General features: G+C 42.0%; 2 protein-coding genes across 9 annotated transcripts in view; one reads left to right on the top strand and one right to left on the bottom strand.

Annotated features, from left to right (window-relative positions):
- STN1 (STN1 subunit of CST complex) overlaps positions 1 to 14,285 on the bottom strand; it is a 46,592-nt gene extending 32,307 nt beyond the window's left edge. For 2 of the 7 annotated variants that reach the window (XM_090145468.1, XM_090145477.1), the window contains exon 1: positions 7,816 to 14,107. The gene's annotated coding sequence lies outside the window, so the exon portion shown is untranslated. The other 5 variants (XM_090145472.1, XM_090145473.1, XM_090145471.1 and 2 more) reach the window with 5 other exon arrangements.
- Positions 14,286 to 14,373: 88 nt separating this feature from the next.
- The window catches only part of SLK (STE20 like kinase), a 47,000-nt gene continuing 35,420 nt past the window's right edge, over positions 14,374 to 25,953 (top strand). The window contains exon 1 of one of the 2 annotated variants that reach the window (XM_090145457.1): positions 14,374 to 15,028. In XM_090145457.1, the coding sequence (XP_090001583.1) occupies positions 14,879 to 15,028 (150 nt within the window). In that variant the 5' untranslated portion in view covers positions 14,374 to 14,878. The remainder of the gene's footprint in view (positions 15,029 to 25,953) is intronic. The other variant, XM_031597515.2, reaches the window with a different exon arrangement.

A 25,953-nucleotide genomic window follows, 5' to 3' on the forward strand; every position in this document is an offset into this window, starting at 1 on the left:
ACTTTAAAAGTGAGATTGTGGGATGTCAATTAGTTATTTCCTCTGTACTTCCATTTCCTCCCATCATTTCCTTCCCAGTCCATAAGATATTCTCCTCACTGTTCATCCTGTACTTTACTGGGGAAGGAAGGCTTACTTTTTATACCTCCAATCCCCCCAGAAAAGGCAACAAGCTCTTCTCTATTTTGAGCATGCAGTTTCCAATAACTCTGTAATGGTTACTTTCCTCTTTTACCTCTTCAGTTTTCCCTGTCTAATGCCTGCTATCTTTTGTCAGTACTACACTCATTCTCAGCTTGCTGCAGTTGGTTTCAGGAAAAAAAAAAATGCACACAAAAACAAGCTCTCAACCTTGAAGGTTTGTCCAGCCTCAAAACCTCTACAGGAGGTTCTGAATACACTTTTTATTACTTTCTCCCATTTTAACTAAATTGTTCCTGTAAACCTTTACAAGGTGGACATCAGCTGCTTACAGGTGTGGTGCAAAGGTGGCAAGCAAACTGATTCTGAGCAGTGTGTAAGGCTGAGAGCTGGAAGCCATAGTCTTCAAAGAGAAAAAAAGCTCCTTTCTATGGGCTGTCAGTGATCTCAGTGCTTATACATAGAGAGACAACATGACATGAATATCATGATAGATCTTGCATTATTGGGAAACAACAGAGCTTGGATTCTGCTTCGTTTCTGTTTTAACACTTAAACTTTAATTTGGGCCTGAATATCAGTGTAGCACAACATGCTAGAGCATTGCTGACATATATTCTATGCTGTGAAAAGAACTGCAAATGACAACTATACTTATTTCCAATTTTTATTTTATTAAAGATTAGTGATATTTTGACCTTCCCTAGACTGGTCATTTGTCTTGCAAGATGGTGGACATATCTGAACCCCTCAGTTCCACCAGGCACTTCAGTTTTTAGTAGTAAACTGAGGATTTTTGTTGACACTTGCATTTATGTCTCTGCCCCATACACAGGCAGGTTTTCCCAACCCATCCCTTTTACATATGCAAAGTCTATTTAAAAAATTTTTTCTCACTCTCCTTTTCTTGCTTGAATCTCCCCAGGAAACACATTTTTCCTCCTGCTGAATTGCAGTCACTCATCAGAAGAAATTTCTAAACTAAGCTATTGACTGCGTGATCTTATTAATGCAAGGCTGTTGTTGCTCCGTATGGCAGTTCTCCAGTTTCTTTCTAAATAATCTGTAGAAAATTTAGACTATAAACTTTTCCAAGCAACCATATAGTTTGAACCTCTATTTGACTTAGCATGTGCATTTCTATAACACATTTAGTCTTCCCAGTCCTTACGGCCTCACGTACACTGATGCCTGCTGTGTCCCTGTATCCAGCATACAGCATAGAAATAAAGAACCCAAAAGATTAGTCCAACAAATGTTCACAGCTCACACAAAGACATCACACACCAAACAAACACATACCAGCATTAACGTGTGATACGTCAGAATAAGGAGAAACACTTCTATTCAGTGTCCCACTCCCAAACAGGAAATATTACAATAAAATTTTGTCCTTTCTGGTGCTATAGTTGTCCAACTATTCACTTTGAGTGGCACTTCTCTCAGACACGTATCCCATGGGTACAAACACAGTTCTTGTCGTCTATCATGATCTTTTATACAAAGCAGCATTCCTTTTTGCAGCAGAAGCTCTCTCTCCATTTCAGAAACTACTGGGAATTAAACCCAGGATTGAAATCCTGCAGCTTCCCCCAGCTCACACACCTCATGACAGCTCTTCCACTGAGAAGCTCACACCCTTCATGTACAGCACTGCTCCACCTGCTTCGAGTTGCTTCATACATCTTAAGTTCTATCTTACAGACCTGTGGATTCCTGAAGAAAAAGTAAGACTCTTCTCTAGCGCAATGACAGCACAACTTCTTGTTTCTTCATTTGTTTTCAAGGCCACAGAACAAATCCACCGAAGTCCCAAGGTAAGACAGTCCATCCATTCGAGGCTGGGAGAGTGAAACTGCACCCCAGCCACTCTCTGGCTGACAAGCATGTGAGCAGCATCCCACAGAGCAGCCCTGCTTTGCCCTTCCTTGGTTCTGGCAGTCTCCCCAATCACTGTCACACCCCAAAGCCAAGCCCACTCACTTCCCTCCCAAGTGGTCCACTTCGTAACCACATTTGAACCTGTTACAAACCAAAGCTTTGTGGCCTGGTGGGAGGCAAAGACCTTTGCTATTTCCTGTGCTGCTTGCCTCCATACATTCGCTACAAATCCCTTCTGCTAGGATGGAAGCCTTAAAATTCTGTACTGGGCACTTAAACCCAGCTCACAGTGTTAGCAGCAGTTCTTTTCTCCTGCAACAAAGACACATCAACCAACTCTATCCAATGTATCTATTTTTCTGTTTGGTTATAAACTTGTTACAGATTTATAGCAGATTTATAGCATCAGTAAATACAATTCTTAAAGAGCTGATAAAAATGCTTCAAACCAATTTCTATTTTGCCATAGAATGGTATCTTCCCGTAACTGTTCTTGAATTGGCACAGGAAGCCTCTCCATCCCAGGGGTTAATTAATTAGTGACTCATCCTGGCAAAAGTGAGACTTGCCATTATGTTAGGAGTGCTTGCAGCTCCGCACTGTACTGTTGGTGATACGCTGTCACCAAGGAAGATAACAGTGACTTTGTACAATGGAGATCCAAGGGCTGAATGACAGGCATTGTGGCTACATGCAGCTCACAATAAACAATCCCAAACAGATAGAAGACGTACAAATGTTTAAGGATTAAAATGACTTTTGCAAAAGCATTGAGACAATTTTCATCAATACAAACAATACAGAGTCGTAGAAAAACATCATCTTGTTCTATGTTTCATTTTAAATGCCACGTAAAATGGCTTTACAGTTGTAGTGGTTCAAGGAATTCAGTGCTGTAGCAATGCAAAAGGCAAGAGAGGCATCAAGTCCATAAGCTCAGTAGAGCAAAATACCCCTTTTGCCACTGTAAAACATCTCTGAAGATGCAATAAAAGCACAGTAAAACAAAAGAAGTTGGAATTAAGTTTTACTATCTGAAATACTCCTCTGGGAAAGAGTTCAGTTTCAAAGGCAAAAACAAAGTTGATATGGCACTTACCTAAGTACAAATAAACAAAAATGGCCTGAATTTGATACTACTTTAGGCAGTACTTTATCCAAATAAAGGCATTTCCTTAACTTCCTTCTATCAATGTTAGCTTTCCTGACTGTAGCAAGAATCAAACAAGACCGTAATCCTCAGACTCCTTGTGCACTCAGCAAGCTATTATCCTAAAAGGAGAGAAAGCAAGGAAAGCTGGTGGTCTTCCATCAGTTGCCACCACCTAAAACCAAGCCTTTTTCTACACTCCTTCCCACGCGGTCCACCAGTGAGGATGACCTAGGCTTTTTTTAATTAAACCACCCAAACTATTTGTTCAACAGAACCAGTACAGGCCAATAAATGCCTTGGCTCCTAATCCTGTGTTCACCACGTATCTTTTTCAAAAATGGATAACAGATTAAGAATTGGTCTTCTTCCAAACCCAGTGAAACAGGAACCATGAGAGAAGTGTCTATTTTAATTCATCTTACAGAGTATTTTCTCCAGATGTGATTAAGAACCCAAGCTCTTAAAGGAAATTTCCTTCATCAGAGATGAGCTGTTTGGAGTCATCAAGCCATAGAAGAAGCACCCTGCCAGTAGTTACCTGCAACCAGGCTGCAACTACAACTGAGCTCAAAGACTTCCTCAAGTCTGGCTTTGAATCAAAAGCAGAGGATATTCACCTACCCACGTAGGCACTTTAAGCATCCTAGCAGGCATCTGCTCTTCTCCAAAGCCCAAGCCACAACACTGGCACCAATTATTTACATGGGAAGCAGTGCTTGAACTGCTGTAGTTAACCACCCAGTGCATTAAAGTAGCTTAAAGTCTCCCTTGGTTAACTTGACTAGAGCAGGCTACAAACTGCCTGTGAGGGGATTGCTTTATGCAGCCATCACTGCCACAGAGAAAGCAAATTGTGGAAAGTGGGACAGCTGGGTTTTGTAACCACCTCAGTCATCTGAATTGAACTTGTCTGTGCTTGACTCAACACCCTATGGGACAAAAGAGTATTATTCAATTCTTCATGAACAGCAGAAGCACTTCTAGCACAATGCAGTTAAAAATGGTTTTCATTATCCAAAGCCAAATACAATGTTTTAAATTAAAAACAAGCAAAGAAAACCAACATTGCATAATACAACTAGATTCAAGTGAGCTTGAAAGTAAAACCTTTCATTACAGATGATATCAAATAAAAACTCTAAAACTGAAGCCGCCCCACAGACTTCTAAAAAAAAAAAAAGAAAACATAATTAAAAGAACATTTTCAATACCATTAACAAAAACAATGCACTGCCACCAAAATAAATCACTCAAAGAAAGCAGGCTGAGCACTTCCAGTCTCCTCTAACAAACTACCTTCTGCTGCTCACAGACAGCTGTAATCTCACCACAAACACAGTAGTAGTGGTCGCTACTGATAGTCATAAGCTTCACTTGCTATTTGTATTTTAAAGCTATGAGATAATCATGCTGAAGCCCCCTCTTCACCTAATTCTCTAACCTGTCTGGAGTGAGGACAAGAGGAAGTCTATGAAGGCGATTAATTCTTTCTGAAAGCTCTTAATCTCCCATGGTGCTGCTAGAATGAGCTGAGCTGCTGAAAAGACATTCTTTCACTGGGAAAGACGGCTCTCAGCTGTTGGTGTAAAGTAAAAAGCAGCAAAAGCAAAAACACCACACATTGTTTTTAGTATAAATACTAAGTTTGATGGCTGAAAATAAAGCAGTATAGAAGCTTTGATAGAAAAGGATTCCCAAAAGTCTCCCAGGCAAGTGAACTTTTTTTTTTTTTTTTTTTTTTTTTTTTTTACAGCCACATGTAATTCACTGATCCGACATAAAGGGATATTCAAGTCAGCTAACAAAGCAAAGAAAATAAGACATCGTTCACCCCATTTGAAGGCAACAGGTAGCTTTCCTACACTGCTATAGCAGCAATAAAGCAGATTTGGTGTTGCTCCTTCAAGGAACATTTTCGAGTTTCAGGAATTTGTGCAGAAGCAGCAGGCACTGGTTGTCAGCTTCCTTCCTGAAGCAGTTCACTCCGTGCAAGGCTGCCTCAAGCTGGAGAGACAAGTTTTCCTGACCATTTTTTACTCCTTCATATCAGTTTATGTATCTGGTGTAAATTAAAAGAGCCTCTGCGTTAGGACCAGAATTGATGTGAATATTGTTTGCGCAGAACATTCTGTCACAACCAAAGACTTCAACATTATTAACTTGGGGTTTGGTTGAGTTGCACAGATGTGTTCAAATGTTTTCCAAACATTCCGGTACCTAACAAAGCACCAGACTATGGCAGATCTTTTTAAAGTTCTGAAAGCAATTTAAGTTCTTCTGTACTGTACAAACGAACATTTAACTATATCAGAACAACATGAGGCTGTGCTTGAGTCCTGGTCTCCAAATAACACAGCTATTGGTACTCACAAAAGAAATTAAGCCAGAAGAATGCTGAAGTCTCAGATACAAACAGGACCATCGTGCAACGTGAGCAAAACTACACGGTGACATTCACTCGTTTGGAGCTCTTTTGGAAGACGGAGGTCTGTTACTCTGCTTACAAGGAATAATAAAACTAGTTGGATGTTGACTTTTATTTCTAAACTGGCTACAGTATTTTTGTTTGTATCTGTTTCTTATCTTGTATTCAATTTTTCTCCTCCCATTTATGACTTGTAATGCTTCCTGCGTTTTCTGTCGTACTGTGGGAAGTTCAAACTATTAGCCCACATAAGAACCAACTTTCGTTACACTTTTTTTAAATGCTCCCTGAGTAAGTTGCTTGTTCTCTCAGCTATCATCTAGGAAAAGTATCAAGAGTGGTTGTTTTTTTTTTTTTTTAACCTTAAAGATGCTGCAATTCCCAGCCCTAGATCCTCTGAATTTCCTTCAGAACTTCCATACCTGAAATCAAGGACAGGATTTCCTATTCAGGTCTGGGCTGCTCTGACCTACAAAACCAAAAGCTTTCCTAGGTAAAGAAATCTGATTTCCTCTTGTTCTTCAGATGTTCAAACTAGAAACAGATACAGTTAGAAATGCCAAAGGTGAATAATTATTGATAACTTAAGAACAAATTACTCTGCACAATCTCTTACACTGTGTTCAGTGAACTCTGAATGATGCTAAGAAAACCTGGCTCACCATCATTTACCTTCAGCTGCTGAATTCTATTAGGGCTATTAAAAATCCAGATACTTCGTCCTCTATCAAATTTTGGGTTATAAGTTTCTATAACTCTCAAATGATGCTCTGAAATAACAAACATTGTACAAACGTTCCCACTGAGTTCTTTCTAAATGCCATCCCCGAGTTGATACAGAACATCAGATCTGTGCAGAACAAACCCAGAACTGCACAGTTCTGCAATAGGAATGCATCCTTAATAGCTTTCCTCTATGTAGAGCAAAGAAGGCTGAACAACTTTCTAGTAACAATTTTTGCCTACCTTTAATAAAATCTCTCTCTGAACCCAGCAGAAAGGCAACAAACAGAAAACCAACACAATTTGAAAGAAAGCACCTCACTGTCACAGCTACCCAACGACTGAGTTATTACAATTTCTGACCTCTTGGCATGTGGAAAAACACAACCTCTTATAAAAACAAAACATCCTCTAATAAACAGATTAAAGCATTTCCTTAATTGCATTTCAATAGATGCCACTCATGCTTCTGAAAGCCAGTCACTCCTGTACACAGCATCCAAAACATTATATTACAGCTCAGCCAGAAGCCATAGAAATTATTTTTCCTGTTGTTAATTTTACAGGTCTCTGCTACAAGAAATTCAGTTCAAACTCACGTAATGGGATTGTATGGTTTAATCCATAGTTATGGTGTGGTGTATCATAAAACAGAGTTCCATAGATGGGAGATTAAAGATCCATTCTGACATATTAAAAAAATAAAAATAAAAAAAATGGCTCTGGGGCACCCGAGATAAAAAATGCATCAGATCACAACAGTCCGTTTTCTCCTCACCAGGTCCCCATGTCCAAAGTTTGTGTATGCTATTGTGAAACATACAATAGCTGCTGTTTGCCTTAACAATCCACACATTACAGTAACAGCATATGCAGCTGTAGTATTGAGCAGAAATTGCTACAAAAAGCCAAATTATATCCTTCAATTTATAGTTTGTTTGTTTGGTTTTTTTTTGCTTCAAAAAAGATCAGAATTACACAAGAGTTCATAGAAATCTAGCTTAAGGCCCAGAACCTTAAACAAGCAGAAACTGCTTTAAACATGACTGCAACATAAAAATGACATCATTTATCAGTGAAAAGCTATACTGTTTGCTCAGTAAACTCATTTCAAAGTTGAGCTTTGCATCAGTGAACAGCTGATCTCACTACAGCACTAAGGCCTGAACAGCAGGCTTCACACCAAAGCTCACCCTTCGATGAGTCTCACAACCCAGCATTACCCACCATCAGCATCCAATCATTAGCAAAATATGTATCTTGGACAAAACATCTCATTAGCAAGAGAAGTAGCTTAGATAAAGCGTTATGAGAGTGTATTAACCTTTCCCTGTTTAGAAGCACAGTATCAAGGCCTATCAGTACACAAACTCCTTTGGTTCCTCCTCAAGCCTCGGCCAGGCTGGACGTGGAATCCAAAGGGAGAATGAAAGCAGATGTTCCCACCTAATTATCACTTAAACTGGTTTATTCAACAATATGAAAGCTGCACCTTCTTGCAATGAAGTTGGAGACCTCACAGTTGAGCAGATGCACTGCATAGGACCTCCCAATGGCTGAGGAAGGCTCTTCAAATTGCACGCTGCAAACAGGGCTCCCCAGTGACTGCGTATCTGGATGATGGCAAAATATGAAGTCACTTGGTGATGCATCTTTCTTAATCACTATCACTGCCCTCATTTAGTAATGGTTAGCTGCACTGCTTTGTTCTGTATTATTCGTGCTGTATTGTTTCACTTCCTAGTTCATTGCCTTAAACTTCAGTGAAGATAAACACACCTCTTTAAGTTGACATCTGTGACCTTTGTGCTGACCCTATCCACTGGCAAAACAATCTGACATGTAAATACTTCTCCTTATTGATAACAGACATGTTTGTGATATTACCACATGGCAATGTCTCCGCAGGATACCACTAAACAGTCTGTGCCTTTCAGTCCTTTATTTGTGTCAGACTGTCAGATTTTGCAAAACGTTCCCTGCTTTCAGTGAGGTGTATTTTTAATAATATATGAAGAAGGCGTAATAAGCATCCTGCCTGTGCTACTGTGTAACCAGGATTGGATTTGCTGGCTGGCCATAATATTAATAAAAAATTACAATAACTCCTATTACAGAACAAGTTGTTCCATCCTAAGATTCCAGAGGTGATCAGGATCACGAGAGAACACAATGTCCGCTGTGGAAAACGATTCCTGGGAAACAGAGGACAAAATTCAGGATTTGCAGAAAGAAAAGCAGCAATACATGTGGATTTTTTGTTCAGACATTTTCGTGCCAGTATTGACTGAGATGCAAAGCTATCTTTATCCCTTAATAAATTTCTAATCCTAGCTGCTATGTGAACCAATGCAAATTTGAAAGCTACAAGCAAAAAGAACAAATCAGCTCATGACTGCCGTGCAAGAGGCAAGGGGCTCATTACCATCTGGAGGAAAGGCAAACACGGTGAAGCATTTGTAATGCATGCTTTCGTGTGACTTAACCAACGCTTCTAACAGCCATCAGACCCATGGGGCTCTGCAAGTTTTAAATACTTTGCTTTGAATTCACGTACAGTTTGGATCAAATAGTTTCTCCTTTAAAAAAAATCATTTCAGGTGATCAAAACGCTTAGAAAAACACCAATTTAGCTAAGAGTGTAGTATTTTAAATGCATATGTATATCTTTAAATCAGTACTTCAGATGGACTCATTTGTGTAGTTCTGTGAGGTTATTAAAGTCACCGACACATGGAGTAAATAAATTTAGAGTAATAACTGTACTTTAAAAAAAAGTACTTATCTGCAATGCAGAATATTTTAATACAGCATTACAGCTAAACACAATTACTACTGTCCAGAAACTTACGTTTTGGGAATTTTCAAGTTAAAGTGGAAACCATCCGACCTTCTCATCGTTATCATGAAAGAGGACCTGAAATTTTAACTGCAGTAGTCAATCAATCAATAGAGACTCAGCTAGGATGTTTCAATCTGTTGACGTTTTCCATTGAAACTAAGGCATAATTCTGCTAAGTAGAAAAGCCCAACTTATCCCTCGCATTACGTATGTGAGCTTGGCTGTCCTTCAGAGCGTTCATCTCAAAGTTGTGTTTGTAGCAGAGCAGCTGGCAGCAAGAAGGCAAACTTCCTTTTTGTACTCTACCTTCAGTTAACATCTTAAGGAATGAATATGTTTGACCCTCTGTTTTTCTCCATTGACCATCAATTTTTTTCAGATCAAAACTGGATTAGATCAATCTGAATCCCGATATTTGGACGCACAACTTCCTTATTGCAAGTAATACCAATATGTTGAAACTCCCCAATGTTGTATGTGTCTCTATGGCAATTCTCAGATTTCCCATGGAAGTGCCCTACCACCTATTTTCTGTGAAAGTGCATCAAAAGCAGGAAGCACTGGTATGCTGGTATCATCTCCAGGTTACTGACAAGAGGCCAGGAGTCATTGCAGCTGAGGAGGTATAGGCAAACACCTAAAAAATTCCTCTCTACTTTTGGTAACACGCATCTATTGTTCATAATTGTGCTACACATGACCAAATGACTGCTATTACTCATGTCAAAGAAGGCCATAAAGTGCTGAACGCAGAACTGAATCTCAGGCTTTTCTGCTCAAGAGGACTTGTTTCCACATGCAGAGCAGAAACACAGATACCTAAGCTACAAATCTACCAGCAGTCCATTAAATAGAAGGGCTTAAGAGCACTACGTATGATCAAAGTCTCCCCTCTCAATGCTTCCAACAAATGGGCAAGGTGACTTGATGCTTCTTGGAGGAAAACATCAGACTTTTGGCCACCTTCTTATGTCATAAAGGAATAAAATAGTTTCTAGCACTCCCGTACTTCCATCCTTACCTGCACATAAACACAAGTTATTAACTAATTATACTACTAATGACAGTTCCTCTGTACTTGACCATCACTAACTAGAATATTAGGACACAGGAATCAGGTACAGTAGGAAAGGTGAATGATTGATAAAATGGGAGAAAAGATCAGGTATGCACAAGTCACCAGAACATTTCCATAAGCTAAATGTTGTCATACAGTTAATAAAACTACAGTGGTACAAGATGTAGCATCAGAACTTCATTCCGTGAAATGCCCAACTCCAAGGGACAGGCAGCAGATTCAGCAGGAAGCAAAGCAGACTTTGGGAACGACTTCAGAGACAGACGCTGGACAGATGAGATCTTGGCAAAAAATCAAGAATACAAGAAAGGAGGTTAGAAAGGAATGTCAAGTATTAAATAGAAAGCTCTATAAGTTAACACCAAAGAGCTTACAACTGAAATGAGTATCTTACATAAGAGACATCACTAATAGCAAGAAGTAGAAAATACAGTCTATAGAAAAACACCTCCATGCAATTGGAAAGTATCAACAAAAAGGGCACATACATCAAGTAAATAAAACAGAAGAGACAGCAGTAAGTGCCAAGGGTGGCAGACAGAGCAGAACGTACAAAACAAGAAGCATGTCTGGGATTAAGCCACAAACAAATCACCTGTGACCTCTGAGCAGTTCAGTGAATTCAAACACCAGAACGAAGAGACCAGTGAAAGTGTGGGTGGACATAAACTCAAGACAGTACAAAAATACACCACTAAATATTTTGAAAGAACTGAGAACAGGATGTAGGACTGCAGTTAAAGGGCAACTTATGCTGTGAAGAACACATTTCTAATCAGATTTCTGAAACAAGCATGTATTTCCAATGAAAAGAAAAGGAATAAAAATAGTTCATACAAAATAGAGGCAGAACTTAAGGGGGCTTACAAACAGCAGCAAGTGTAGGCAATTAAGTTAAAAGGAAAGGATTGTGACATTTAGCAGCAGAAAGTAGGTAGGAGACTTCTAAATCTTAAGAAGGATTGCAGTAAAGAGTTACAGCTATTTTTAAGCGCACTTGTTTGATGCACAGCTAACACAGTTATTCAACATCAGCCTACTCTGACATTTTAAGGAAGCACTGAATTTTCAAAACACATTGTTTTAAATTCCTGCAGGAGAAATTTTAATGTACTTATAATTCACTTTTACCTTTTTATCCCTGCCATCTGGAAACAGTTATGGCTGTTAAAACCTTCCGCTACCAGGAGAGAAGAGGAGGGAAAACAAAACAGAAAAAACCAAGCAGGTTTCATACAGCCTCCTCCATACCAGGAAGTCAATGCAAACTGGGAATGATTTGCTACCAGCTCTTAACCTTCACCTGAGAGAGCTTATTTTAGGATTGAGTGGCAAGCTGTAGCTGTAGAACATAAGAATGAGGGGGAAATAGAAAACTGTGGCTTGTTCCCATTTGCAGTTATAATGTTTAAACCTCAAATGACTTAGGAAAAAAAAAAAAAAAAAAGTAAAAAGCAAAACTTTATCAGCAGGTTAGTTGTTCATTTGTTGTATCAGCCTCTCACCTTATATTTTCAGTGTTATACCAGTTAAAAGCGTGTGGTATGGAGCCCATCTTTAGTAAAGTCTGAAACATCACATCTAACATTAATTGTTGTTAGGACGATCCTTCTGCCCTTGTTCTGTCCCAAATAAACCCACTTGACACATGTGTTAAAAGCAAACTGATACATTATAGAGATGCTGTATGTGAACTTCATGCAGTAAAAAAAAAAAAAGAACCTCACATTACCAACAGAACTGAGAAAGAAGATAGCCCTAACATCCCAGCAACCTAACTGCCAGGATTCTTAAAGAGCAAACTCAATTATGCTCGTTCACATATAGCTCCAGAGCTTTTCTTAGTTTGGCATCCATGTCCTGTCACTATTACAAACTCCAACATCATCTGCATGTGCACCTTCTGCTGCCCTGAGACAACCCTGGAGCTAAAGAAAGGCTGATCCTGCCTCAATACCAGAATTTCACACTACGGCTGTCAGACTCCCTTTTTCCCAGTCCTCATCAATTACTTCAAGTAACTAGATGCACTAGATTCACCCCTAAGCACTTTTTATCCAAGAGCAATCTAAAATAAAAAATGTGTATGTTATTAAACTTATTACTTTAACATCCAAATCAGAGCTATCATCCCACCTGAATGAGTACCAAGAAAATAGTTATCAGAGAGAGGAAAAGGAAATTGCATTTTAGAAAGAGATTCCACAAGCTAAATTGGCTCTGGCAACACTGAAAAAACCTTATCAGTTACTTCCTCCTTCCTTATTGTAGTCAAACTATTTGCATGAAACTTCTAAATGAAGTTCATATGGGCAGCAAGCCAGACAAATCATTAAGGTGAAAAGAAAACAGCTCATCTGTGTGCAGTTGATTCTTGGCATTAGCTTTACACATGTGGACAGCTTGATCTTGAGCACCATAGAAAGACTTGGGTTGGAAGGGACTTCAAGGACCTTCAAGTTCTAACCCCTGCCACAGCAGGGTTGCCTGCTGCTAGATCAGGTTGCCAGGGCCCCATCCAACCTGGCCTCATGTGGTTTCACACCACGCATCCCAGCTGCTGACACCAAGGAACCACAAAGCTCAAAACCATGTTTTAATAATGCTGATAGCTAACCAAATCAGGACTGCTGTCAGGTTAGCAAGGGCATCTGACACATAGCTGTCACTTCTTGGCCATCTTATTCTGTGGAGGGGACAGTGCACAGCACTCCACCTTCCTGTGCATCACAGATACTATCAGCACCACCATTCGTTTACAATGCCAGCCTATTCTTAAAAAGCTTCTCATTCAGACACCAAAACCAGTGCTAAGACATGACCGAAAGTTCAGTACTGGGCCTCTGTTATGCTCTTGTTTCCTCCTGAACAACCTTCCTTTCTTTCGTTGTTAGCACAAGTACCTGTACAATTGCCCTTCTGAAATCCTGTTCTTGGCCCAGCCCAGCAGCTTCTAGTCCTTAAAGTCACACTTCTTTCAGTGAGGCTGCCTACGCTTCCACAGTCCCCATAACCGTATCTCAGTGCTCCATTGTTATTACGCGTAGACTACCTTCCCGAGATAGCAAACTATTATCATGCTAATAAAATGGTCTGAGGAACGAGAAGCACCGGAGGCCTGATATTTAGAAGCTTTTAATGCGCTGTTTAAATTAATGGTAACCAGAGGCACCCGGGTTCAGATGAGGTTAAAGTGTTACATGATTCTCACACACTGTAAGTCTCATCGCTGGGTCTCTTAAGTCTCAAATCATTGCCTTGACTGCAAAATCAACTTGATACATCTTACCACAGCCTAAACCTTGCCTCCAAAATATCCGCTGACTGCTAAACCTCACAGGGTAGCAAATGCACGTAAAAACACGACACCCTACAATGACCGAATGCCAAACGAGCATCACGTGGAGAACCAACACAAGCAAGCCTCCCGAAGTCGCCTTTCTCCATCTGGAACCAGATGAAGCTCAGGTGCCCAGCAGCCTCCGCAGAGCCGTGAGCGGCACTGAGGGCTCACCGCGCCGCCTGAGGGGCTGCCCGTGCTGACAGGAGGGCTCCCGCCCTGCAAGCAGCCGTCCCTTACGCACGAAACGCAACCCACGGGGCCGGGAGCCTGCCCACAGGAGGCAGTCAGGAAAAAATAACGGGGCGTTGGGAGAAAGGCCCGGCCCCGTCCATCAGCCCCTCCCTTAGGGGCTCTTCAGAGGACGAACGGCCCCCGTTCGCTGCCCAGCTTGCGAGCGCGGGGCTGGCCACCGACATACAGATAAGGAAGGAGAAGAACCTCCCGGAGCGCTCGCTCCCGGACCCTGAGAAACGCGAGGAGAGGAGAGGGCGGACCCCTCCTCCATCTTAGGCCCAGACACAACTTACCCGCCGGACGCCTCGGCGCGATGCTATTGGCGCGCTCCGCCGCCGCCTCGTCACGTGGGCGGACAAACCCGCCTCCTCGGCCCGCCGCTGCCGGCGCGCGGCTGTTGGGGGTGGCGGCGGAATGGCGTTTGCGCACGCGCCGGAGGAGTCGTGGCGGGGCGGGCGGGGCGAGGCGGTTCCGGGAGCGCGGGAAGCGGGCGGGAGAATGGGGTGCGCACGCGCCGGCTGGCGGGAGGAGGGGGAGGCGCCGTGACCGGCACCGCCCCGCCCCGCAGGAAACGGCGCCGCCCGGGCACCGCTCCGCGAGAGGGCGGGGAGGGGCGGCCGGGGCGGGAGGGACGGCGAGGCTGAGCGGAGCGCCGGCTGCTTCCGCGCCGTCGTCTCCGGGACACCGCGGGCCTGTCGCTCCAGCCGGACGCCGGGCCGGCGGCGGGGCAGCCCTCCTCCTATCCTTCTTCATCCCGCGGGGCGGCGGCGCTCGCTTGGCCGCTCTTCTCCTCACGCTCCGTGCCGAGCAGCCCGGCCCGGCACTTGTTGCCGCCGCGATGGGCGCCGGGAGCCCGGCCGTTGCCGCTCAGTAGGCGCTGAGGCGGCCCTCCCCCGGCGCCTCGCCTCGGCTCGTCCCATCCCGGAGCGGCTGTGAGGGCAGCGCCCGAGGCGCCAGGCGGCCCCGGCTGCGAGCGGCCCGGCCGGGAGAGGCGCGCTGAGGGACCCGGCGGCCGCCCCCCATCGCCGCCTGCAGGCCGGCCCCGCGGCGGAGGAAAGATGTCTTTCTTCAACTTTCGGAAGATCTTCAAGCTGGGCGGCGAGAAGAAGAAAAAGCAGTACGAGCACGTCAAGAGGGACCTGAACCCGGAGGAGTTCTGGGAGATCATAGGAGAGCTGGGCGATGGGGCTTTCGGCAAAGTGTTCAAGGTAAGGGCGAGCTGGGAGCTGAGCGGCGCCTGCCGCCCGGCCGGCGTTGGGGATGCGCTGAGCTCCCGCAGGTGCGCGCCGCGCCCGCCCGGCTGCGAGGGACGGGACGGGACGGAGCTTCCGCGGCGCCCGGAGACTAAAGATAGAAAAGGCCCCGTGAGCTCATCGGCCCGCTGCACCCCGCCCTCCCCGAGCCGTGCGCTTCGCCCGTGTTTTGGTCCCGCGTGCCGGATGGCTTCTGAGCTGTTCGGCTGGAGGGTTCCCGAGTGTGAAGTTGGTGGTGGTTTTTTTTGTTGTTGTTTGTTTCCAACGTTTCTGTACGGGAGGAAGGCTGTGGATGTAAAAGTGGCTTGTGCCCCCGTGCATTGCTTATAGGGCCGAGCTCATGTTGCTCTTAATGGGCCTTCTCCTATCTTGTTCCTTATGGAACAGAGTTAAAAGGTCGTGTTACCCCGGTGTCCTTGTGTGGCAGAATTTCTGTATTTCCTTACGGCTTTTTTCCTTTGTTTCATCATTAAAGGGGTATTTCCAAGGTTTGTCATGGGAGATTTCTCAAACTAGGCAGTGTGTAATGAAAATAGATTCAATGCTGTAAGTGTTTAGTGAGACCAAAGCTTTCAGACAAACGTTCAGCTAATTATTCTTTCTGAATGGAGATTGCTGCTCCACGTTGGGCTTAGAGATAGCATGGAATAAGTGTCATAGAGGGCGGGCATGAGAGAGCCAGGGAGCTGACAGGGATTGAGACCCCAGAGCAGGTTCTCGAGACAGGAAAAACTGGCATAAGCGTACAGCACTTGCAGTGTTTCTGAAGGCTAATTTGGTCAAGAAACGTTTATTTTTAGAATACTGCACTTGAGAGCTCATGAAATCTGGGTACAGAGCTTGCACTCTGAAAACTTGTGCTATTTTTTGTATGTCTGTTTTAAGTTTTATTGTATCCTGGTGTTACCTGTTTGTATGTTTGGGCAGAAGTGTGTTGGCACTGAGAATTCAAAATGCTGGGTGGTTTTTTTTCCCCCTGGGAGTTTCTGTCTGTATTGCATATTAAGAGCATCTAGTTTATTTTGATGGCTGCGTAAGGCATAGTTTGGGTGTCAGTGTGGAAGATCAAAGATCTCTTTACTAAAATGACTGTGAAATAAGACTGAAGCTGCTACATCACGAAGCTCAGTGACTTTAAAAGCATAACGTTGTCTCTAAGAGCATTTGCAGAGCGCTCGAGTTTTTTCTTGAAACTTCACATGGAGTTTTGATTCCTTTTCTGTCCCTATTATGCTCTGTGCTATAGAGACGACTGGGGGAGGTTTAGGAAGCAGCACTGTGTTCTCCCCCACCCCCACGTACATTTCCTCTCCTCTCCCTACCCCTCCTCTCTGGGTGTTTGTAGGCCTGTCAGTCTGGGTACCCATAGGCTATTGGTGAAGGTGTCTGTGCAAGAGAGAGCTTTTACCTTCCAATGCACTTTGTGCACCACAGAACTTTCAAGTTGGGGACTTACATCTGACTGTGAAATGACACAGTGTTAAGTGGTCATCTTGAATTTTTTGACATTAAATCTTTTTGTGATAGTAAGAATTACTCATGCAGTTACATAGCTAAACTTGGTGAATGCAGCACGTGTGAATGCTGACAGGTATGAATACTCCTACAAAATGTTCCCCTTCAGAAGAAGAGTCCTCCTGTATTCGTTTTGCTTCCATCCAGTTTGAGGACAAAGGATTGCAGGCAGGCACCAACTGTACTTGTTTTCCTGCATCTGAGCATGCTTGGCGAGGGACTGTTTCGAAAGCAAGGGTGTGTTATGGTGTTCTTCCTTGGATATACGCCTCTGTTGAGAAACTGCTCTCATAACCTGTTTGATACCTTCTCAAACCTTGAAATCAAAACTGTTACCCGGAACAGAGCTGTCAACTTGGAAAGACTCTGTGCTTAAATAAAGCAAAAAGATAATACTAATGCCAGCTGCACCTGACAAAAGTAAATCTCTTTGTGTATTGTAAAGACTGGAAGCATTCACTGAAACGTGCTTCATGAACGTGCCTCAGTAGCTTAATCATCTCCATTTCCCATTCCTGTAAGCGGTTAATTGGGTATGAATGACTTCTGCCAAAAAAACGGTGGGAGCACTTTTAGCTGCAGCTCAGTGAGGGGAGGTGTGGTCCAGGAGGCTGCTGTGGAGTCATCAGCCAAACAAACAGTGACTGGGTCCTGGATGTCAGAAGAGATTTCAGCTCACTGCCACCTCTCTTTCCTTTAGAAGTATAATCAGGTTTAGCTGTTTGGCAGTGTTTTTGTTCTTGTTACTCCCAAACAAGAAAATGAATGGAAACCAGTCTGTCTGTTGGTACGGAGAGGTGTGCTGTGTTCCTTGTTGTAACTCTGTAGATGAGATTCACAGAGGTGAAAACATCTTTGCAATTAAGATCGTAGGAGTCACTGTGAGGTTATCCTTGCCCTCAGTATTTTAGACACATAGACAATGAAATATATTGTCAGATAGATGAGGCTCTGTATGCGTAAGTTCTCAGTAAGACATATGTGCATGGCTTGTTTTTTTCCTAGATAAGTATTTGGTTTAGCTGTGAAGCTGGCTTTGGGATGGAAGTATCAAATATTTAAATAAAAACTGAAAACTAACTTCTAAGTTACTCCGACACTCTCATGAAGCCCATCTGATTGTATTGTTGACATTAGACACGCTGTGCCTTGTGAGACTGGGGTTGCATGCACAAGCCTTAAAGGGCACTGAAGGCTTGTGATTTGTTTCCTTCTTCCCAATCAAGTAGGAGAATTGTGCTGACCTTCTAATTTAGCTATTAAAAAAGAGCTTATTTCTTCTGAAGCTGTTCGCATTTTCTGAGGCTTGCCTAGATCTTGCAGCTCAGGCATTTGTGTTCATCAACTTCTGAATGATGTTTAGAAGTACTGTTACTTAGACCAAAGCCTTTCAACTCTCATTGCATGCCCCTCTTGCGATTGGAGGGGCCACCTCACTGCAGGCTGCCAGTGGCAGAGGCTCACTGCAGTGCAGCACGCAGCATCTGGCCCTTCTCAGCATCTTCAGAGCTTTTCAGACTATTTTCTTTTGTGGTCTCGGTTAATGAATAATAAGGTATTTTTCATCCTTCATTTTCTGCACACTTACAGTTTTTCATTATGAGGTGATGGCCCTTATAAGGAGAATGTTGAGGTTACTTATTATGGACTTCTTTGTCTTTTTTTAAGTGCAGGTTGTGAATTATTTAGAAGTCTTGGCTGGAGTTTTGGGGTTCTGAAAGCCACTGGAGAAGCAGAGATTTCAGTTTGTATTGGGAGTTGCATATCTATCAAACACTTCATTTTATTTTAAAGATTAGACAATCTTATTTGATAAAGTTTGGGGAGGGAAGGGCAGGTTTAGGCTTCTAATGTTCAAATTAATGGTAATCAGCTTGCTGTGGAAATGAGTTACGTTATTATACCATGTTACATTACTGTGCTTTATATTGGCCTATATGTATCAAATGCCAGTTCAGTGTGTGTAGCAAAGATTGCTTTAAGGTAAATCAGTGTAAGTAACTGTTGAACTGTAGTCGTTCCAAGTAGCCACGTGAAGTCTCATCAGTTTGAAGCTGCTCTCTCACAGGACAGAAGTTCATGTTCTGGTGGTGCAAGAACAGCCCTTCAAAATGCCCAGCGTGCTCTGCAGCTTGCTGAAGCTCCTGGCTGAGGATCTTTATTGTACAGTCACACATAACTAATTAAAGTGGAGATATCTTCATGAGCTAACACTCCAAGAAAAATAAAATGCTTGGACTGTATTTCAGTGAAATCTGGCAGCAGGTTTTTTTTGGTGCTATGAGTGCTGTACACCCCAGTGTAAGAGCACTTGCATTGCAGAGAGACATCAGTTGTGTTTAGTTGGTGTGAGCTCTGAGCCCTTCTCTGAAGATACTCCTCCAGGAAATCTGTGGTCTTTTGGCTGTCGTTATGATAATTATGGGTACCATCTGTACAAATATACTGATTTCAGGTCTTCTGGGGGAACACGCAGAAGCAGAATATATGACAGTACACAATATAAGATACAAAGTACCTATATGTTTATAGGGAAAATGCATGGTATTTGTACACACTTCTATGGGCATTCATTTTTATGACAGGGCTCTTCTTACTTAGTTGCTGATTTTGAATTGCATTAATGCTCATTGTTTTGAGTTGGAATATTCTGCCCATTTAGTCTCACGTTTATTATCCTGAATGTTGGGTGCTGGGAGCATCGTGTGTGCTGGATTCTTCTAGGAATTTGGGAAGCCAGGTATTTCATCTGAAGTTATCAAGGCAGATCCTCCAGCTCTCAGCTGTTAGCCAGCGCTTGGTTAAGAGCTGTCTCTGCTTCCTCTTTAGGCTGCAGCTGAAATGTTTGGAAGCTGGTAGCTGTAATCAGGATGAACAGTGTGACCAAATGAGTTACCTTCTGAAAATTACAGCTACCTTAAGTATTCTATATACTGTACCTGCAAAACCAGGTATACAAACGCAGCTCTGGCTAATGAAAGAGAAGTTTTGAAAATTCTGTTTTTTTTTTTAATGAAATAAACTAATGAGGTAGGTTCATTTAAGTTAAGCTTTTGTTTCTGCATTTAAAATAATCTTGCTTTAATTGAACCATATGACTTCTGTGGGAGTTTGCTTTTACCTTACTGTCTTCTGTAGCACCCAGAAACATACAGTTTTTTGAACACTGATTTAATAAATCTGGACCAATTTGGCTGCCTCCTTTAAGCAGCCTTAACTCCTTTTAATGCTTAAAAAATGAGCTGATGAGTGCTGGCTGCTTACAAGTACTTCTTGTCTACATCATAACTTAATTTATAATATTCAAAAATATCAAAATTTGTCTGGCCTGAAAACAAAATGAGGGCAGAGCAAGAGAAGTTATATTTTCTAATCTCAGTGACCTTGCAGCAGTAATTTAGATAAACATGTCTGTAGTTGTATATTGCTGCTTGAAGTTATCTCTAGGATAGCAATGTATTGTGCTGTTTAGTCGGGTGGACATTTCTAACACGTATGACTTCATAAGCAGATTTTAGTGCTTACCTGATATGTGAGATGAAGCATTTTGCTTTTCTTCGTCTTCCAGCAATCACTGGAAGGTGATTGCTTAGAATGTTAGAGCTCTTGGAACTCAGGAGCATTCTCGTGCTAAAGATGCAATTCCACATGGAAGGGCATTGCTTGAGTTTGTCTGAAATTCTGCATGTTTAGAGTTAATATTGGTTCAGGAGCCTGAGGCTTTATGTGTGACTGCAGTAAGGCTAAAAGTGGAAATAGTAAGCAGGTGGAAATGTCCTACATTAAGTTCTTATACACAAGAATGAATCAGCTGTGAACTTCCACCCATCTTGATTAAAGTTGTTTGCTATACCTTTGTTCCAATCTATTTTCATTCATGACTGGCACTGTGCGTTGACCCCTGATTAACTGGAGCAGTAAAATAGTTCAGTTGTCCTCCAGAGATCTGAATTAATAATGTTCCCTTAAATGCCACATTGCTTTGTTTCTCCATAGAGGCATTAGTAGATAGAGGAGAGAAAGGAAGAGAGCTGCTGTACCCTCAAGAGAGTAATGCGTATGATGATAGAATTCGATTTTTAAATATTTAGTCCACGTAAAACAGAGCTGAAGCTTTACTTAAAGTTAGCTGAGATCAGTCACAGCCTGATCTCAACCTGGGTGGTTTGGGACTGCTGTGTGTGGTGTAGATGGGAAACAGATACGGGGCTGTCCACAGCAGGTGAGTGGCTGCAGCACTGCTCAGAGGTAACCTTCCTTCCCTGCGCTCTGCGTGCTGTGCCTGCTGCTCCACTGCCTTATCTGCACTTTCATGTGATTGCACTATGAGCCTGTTGGAGATAGCAGATAAAGAAAAGGCAAAACTATCAGCTAAATGCTGGGAAGTGCACTGTGGAAAAGCTTTGCAGGTCTCTGTGAATGCACTGTCGCTATCACTGAGCTTTCTGAGGAAATGGGGAGTGTAAGAGTTATCTGTGAGCTGTAAGCCGGGCCATGTTCTTGTTTGGAGTGGATATCTGCATGTAAATATTCCGAAGAAGTAAGAAAGAAGCATCCCACGTGAAGTGCCTCACTTTTTGGACATCTTCTAGTAACTTGGCTTGGAACCGGCGTCTCAATACTGAACTTATGAGTAATGTGTCGTCTGCCTGTTGCAGTTAAAGCTGCAGGCAGGTTTGTGGAGGAGCAATGTAAATCTCTCATGGTCACTGCTTAGCAATGCACTCATCTTTTCCAAGGCGTGAACACAGTTCTATAAACTGTATAAAATTCCAACTAAATAGGAAATCCTTATTTTTTTTATAATTTCAACTATGTTTATGGAAGTTGATACATTTTCCATGTCATCTGATACTTTGTATTTCTTAGCTGGCTATTTGTGTGCTTGTTTTATTGCCTGGCCATAAGACTGTCTTTGGATTTCAGGCTTAAGCTAAAGGTGATCACCTCATGTTTTCAAATAGATCGCAGGAGGAAGCTTCTTCTTTAACCTTGGGGAAGAATTTTTCATGTCTTCACATCTAAGTTTTGTGAAAAACCTGTGATTCTGTTTGTTTACCTGTTCTTAGAACAAATTGGTTTAACCTTCTCAGCTCAGTCTTGGGCAGGGAAATGTCCTGCAGTGGTGCAGCCCTGCGAGCACCATGAGTGCCAGTGCTGCAGAGCAGGAGAAACTCATGACTTTCTTCTAGTGCTCACCCTGAATTTCTGAATTTGCTTCACCCCATAAGAAGTGCTTAAGGAATAATGTACTGAGTTGGTATTTGGGATTGTGCCACATTTCCTAGTTTGGGTTTATTATTGTTGAGAGACAAACAAACAAAAAATCCCACAAATTTAAATGATTTAAAAGCATCCTAGAAGAAGTAATATTTGTACATGTCAGTCTGAAATCTTGAAATAGTGAGAAATGCTCCTTGTATACAGCCAAACTGTAGAAGATGAGAAGATTTGTGAGGTGTCAAAATTGGTTCTTTCAAAAGTTTTCTCTTGCAGTTTGTTGATTTCTGACTTGGCTGTGGCAGTTCCCCCCAGTACATGCAAGAAATGATAGGAAGCAGAAGGAACTTCTGTTTTTCTGCTCTTCTGCCCCCACAATTCTCCAAAATTGTGAGTCTGGAGAAGGGCTGTTCCAGCAAGTTGTCTGAGTAGCAATGCAGAAATGCAGCAATTTCTAAATGCACAAAATCATCAGTGGATTTATTTTTCACCAGGCCTTTGGTTTCTGGGTTGAAGTCTTTTTGTGCTCTGTACCAGCATTTCTGTTTTAGGATAAACTGAAGGAACCAGAACAAACACGAGTCTTTGATGTGAAAGCTGTGTGTTGTAAGGTCTCAGGTTGTCTTACCATTCCATCTTTTAGTGTGGTCTGAAGGGAAGCAGAGGAGCTTTTACCATCCAATTAGTATTCAAGTTGCAGGATGGTACCCACTGAGTGTGAATTATGAGCGTACTTACAGGCTGTATGTATGATTTAATGACTCCCAGATCTGGGTACAAAATCTTGCTTTGCTGTATGTAGATGCTCATCATACATCTGAGCCACATGCGTGCTACCAGTACAACATTTGCTTTGCTCTTCTGCATGATGGGTAACAGCTTTGGAGCTGTTTACCAGTTTATCCTAATTACTGTCACTATTGAATGCAGCTGTGAGTGGTCCTTATGTGTTTCATAGATTGTGACCCATGTTTAGAGAATCTGGTAAGATTATAGACATCACTCTTCTTTAATGACAGCTGTGTTGCTGTAGAAGAGGCAGCATGTAATTAAATCCTCTGGTTTGTGATCTTGAATGCATTGAGACCTCAGTGACTGAAATGTAATTTGTGAAATTTTTTTGGTCTTTGCTTCTTTGTGCTCCCCCAATAACCTTTAATTATATTCAGATTATAAATTCAGTTGCCAAAGCCATAGTTTCACCTCTTCTGTCTATAGTTTTACTTCACAGTAACTGCCAAATTACTCACTTCCAAGGCTTGTGTTGTCTTTACATTTGATACTGGCCAGATTGTTTTAGTTCTCAATGCTTAGCGATGGAAAAGCCATGAAATCTGCAGTTAGACCACAAACCTGGCTGGATTAACCAGGGAAGAAAGGATGAAGAAGATTTTAGCATTTGTCTCCAAACCACCATAAAAGTGGGGATTTCTATCTGCCTCTGTCTAATTAACTTTTAATGGCTTTATAATGTGATTACAGCTTGCAATGCTTAAAATAAATTTTTAACTGCCAAATACATTTCAGATCTCTTATATGGAAACACACTTTTTTTTTTTCCACTCAGAAATGGAAAAGTGTCTCTTTATAGATGCAGATCCAGCTCTTGGAGAGTACGTTTGAATACTGACAGGCACGAAAAGTTGACTATAGGTAATGCTGAATAAAATCTGGCTGGCTGCCTTCAGCTGCTCCTCTGTGGTATCAATACTTCAGCAGCAGCCCAGGGCTTTACAGCAAAGGTGACTTTTTCAGTGACACTTTGAATTTTCTGTTGAATATGCAGTACACTTTTTAATTCTGTTTAATGCTTGGGTAAACTATTGTGTTTGGTTTTAGGAGGGCAGTTTTTTTTTTTTACAGCACTTTTAAATGTCCATAAATTCAAACTGTAGTATGAGTCACAATACTCCTTCAATTTCACTCTTCTGGATGAAGACTGCATTGCAATATTCTGTGGGATTGCATATTTTTGTATGGAGAGGGTAATGGAAAACAGCTGAGCGTGAATGGTCAGGAGAAAGACACAAGCTTTTTCCCCTTTATATCCCTATGTTTGTATTTCTGAGCCACTTTTTGTTTGCTTTAATTACCCACAGCCTAGAGAAATAAATTGCTCAAGAACGGCTCTGTGCTGGAGCCAAGCCAAAGAAGCATTAAAAGCTTTAAAGAAGCATTTCTACCTGAAGCATTCCATTACAAGTCTCTTTTACTGACTTTCTATGGGCAAGAAAGTGAAAAAGTAGAATTGTGTCATAATAGGTAAATTGATTTCTTGATTAGCATCTAGAATTTGCTAAATCTCTGCTTAGTACAGATAACTCAGTGACTTTTCCCTTCAGTAGGGTGTCCTGAGTTGTTATTCTTGTTGTTTTACAAAATCTTCGTATGTGCAACTGCTGGAGACCAGGCAAAATAAAGGGAAGGCTCTATTCTTTATAAAGATTATGTTCTGGAGTTGTCTCAGTGCAGTAATTTAAATGGGGGGGTGAACTGAGGCCAGAATTGGAACTGTGCACTCTGTTATGGTTTGGGGGAACCATTACCCTACAACTGAAGCTGTGCATCAGGATGGTTTCACTGGGTGTGACAGCAGTAGTGAATTGCCTGTGCCAGAATCATTCCTGAATCCATCTGTCTTGGTAATGCATTACAGGAGACTTGTCCCTTCACTTTTTTGATATATTAATTGAACCCCATTTTATACATGGCATTTACTCGTTTAAGGAGGACTTTAAGAAGCCAAGCCTTGGCCTTGTCCCTAGAAATAGTTGGTCATAACCATGATTCAGAAGACTGAGGGAATTTATCCTTTCTCTTGTAGGCAGTGGTCCTCTGAACACAGATGATTTCTGTTGCAAATCCAAGGCTTTCCTCCAGCAATTGTCTAGATTTCACTGTACAGAAATGCAAGTGAAAAGTCATCTTCAAAGCAGTACTTTAGCAGAGAGTTGATACTTTGTAATAATGAAGAGGTAAAACCTCTTCAGTAAGAATTAACATGTTGTATTAAATTCTCATCTTCAGTTCATATACTGCCTTTTTCATTTTGTAAAGCTTGGTCGTGTTCCTGTCCCACCTGTAGCTTTTTTTGTGCGAGCTGAAGAGGCCCAAACTTTTTAGTGTGTATTCTGAGACCAACTACTTGATCCTTCAGGAGTTTCCATTATTATTTTCTCTTCCTTCTCTCTTTATCTTAGTTGCTGACTTCCTAGATACCAGAGTTCTTGCAGTTCAGCACTCAGGTGCAGTGTGCTGCTGTCAGTGCTGGGCGCTCAGGGGTCATGCAAATACTGGGCCTCAGATCATCTCTGGGAAATGTGGTCAGATCCTAAAGCAAATGCATTATTGCAGGAACACAGATGAATGGCTACTCTCAGGGTTCAGTCCAAAATGGGTTTTGTTTGTGCAGCCCTTCCAAATAGCTTTTACCACTAGTGAAAATGCACGGAGCTTAGAAGGAAGCGGTCTGCTATTTTTCACTTCTTTTGAGTGGGAAGTCTGAAGACTCAACAAGAACGCTGCCAAATGTTTCGTATGTATAAGGAGAGCTGGGTTACCTGAAAATGCCTCCTTTGCTGTAGCAAGAGCTTTAAGTCAGTCTTTGATAGCAAATTTAGATGTACTGCTCAGCTTAATGGCACTAGGAGTTGTTCATTTAGCACATTAGGCTTAAAATAAAAACAGAACCAAAAAAACCCTGAAAATTAATAACAAGACCTGGTATTTAGAAGTAAAGTATTAAAATGAGCTGGTGCACAGGCATGGCAGCTCCTCTGTTTCAGTGACATGAGTTTTTGATCTTTGACAGTGGTGTTAATTCTTAGGTTTTGTTGCCCTGAATGGGCCCTTTAACCTTTGGACCAGCACAATATAAAGAAAATTGAGTTTATTCTTAATCTGTATTGTGCTGTGAATAGAGCTTATTTCTGTGAGTGTTAATACAGGTCAAACAATAGAGATGTTAAATAATTCAAGGTGCTGCAGTGGATCAGGAGAAAATCAGAGAGCATAACTTGAAGCACTTGAGGGATCCTGGTACTTAGGAATGGATGTTGAATAGCTGATGACATGAAAACTTTTTAAACTGTCATATTCTACTCTCTTAAGGTTCTTTTGAATCTCTGACAGGCATTAAAACTGTA

The sequence above is a fragment of the Phasianus colchicus genome, chromosome 8 (genome assembly GCF_987193195.1).
Source record: "Phasianus colchicus chromosome 8, bPhaCol1.hap1.1, whole genome shotgun sequence".
In the NCBI taxonomy this organism is placed as follows: domain Eukaryota; kingdom Metazoa; phylum Chordata; class Aves; order Galliformes; family Phasianidae; genus Phasianus; species Phasianus colchicus.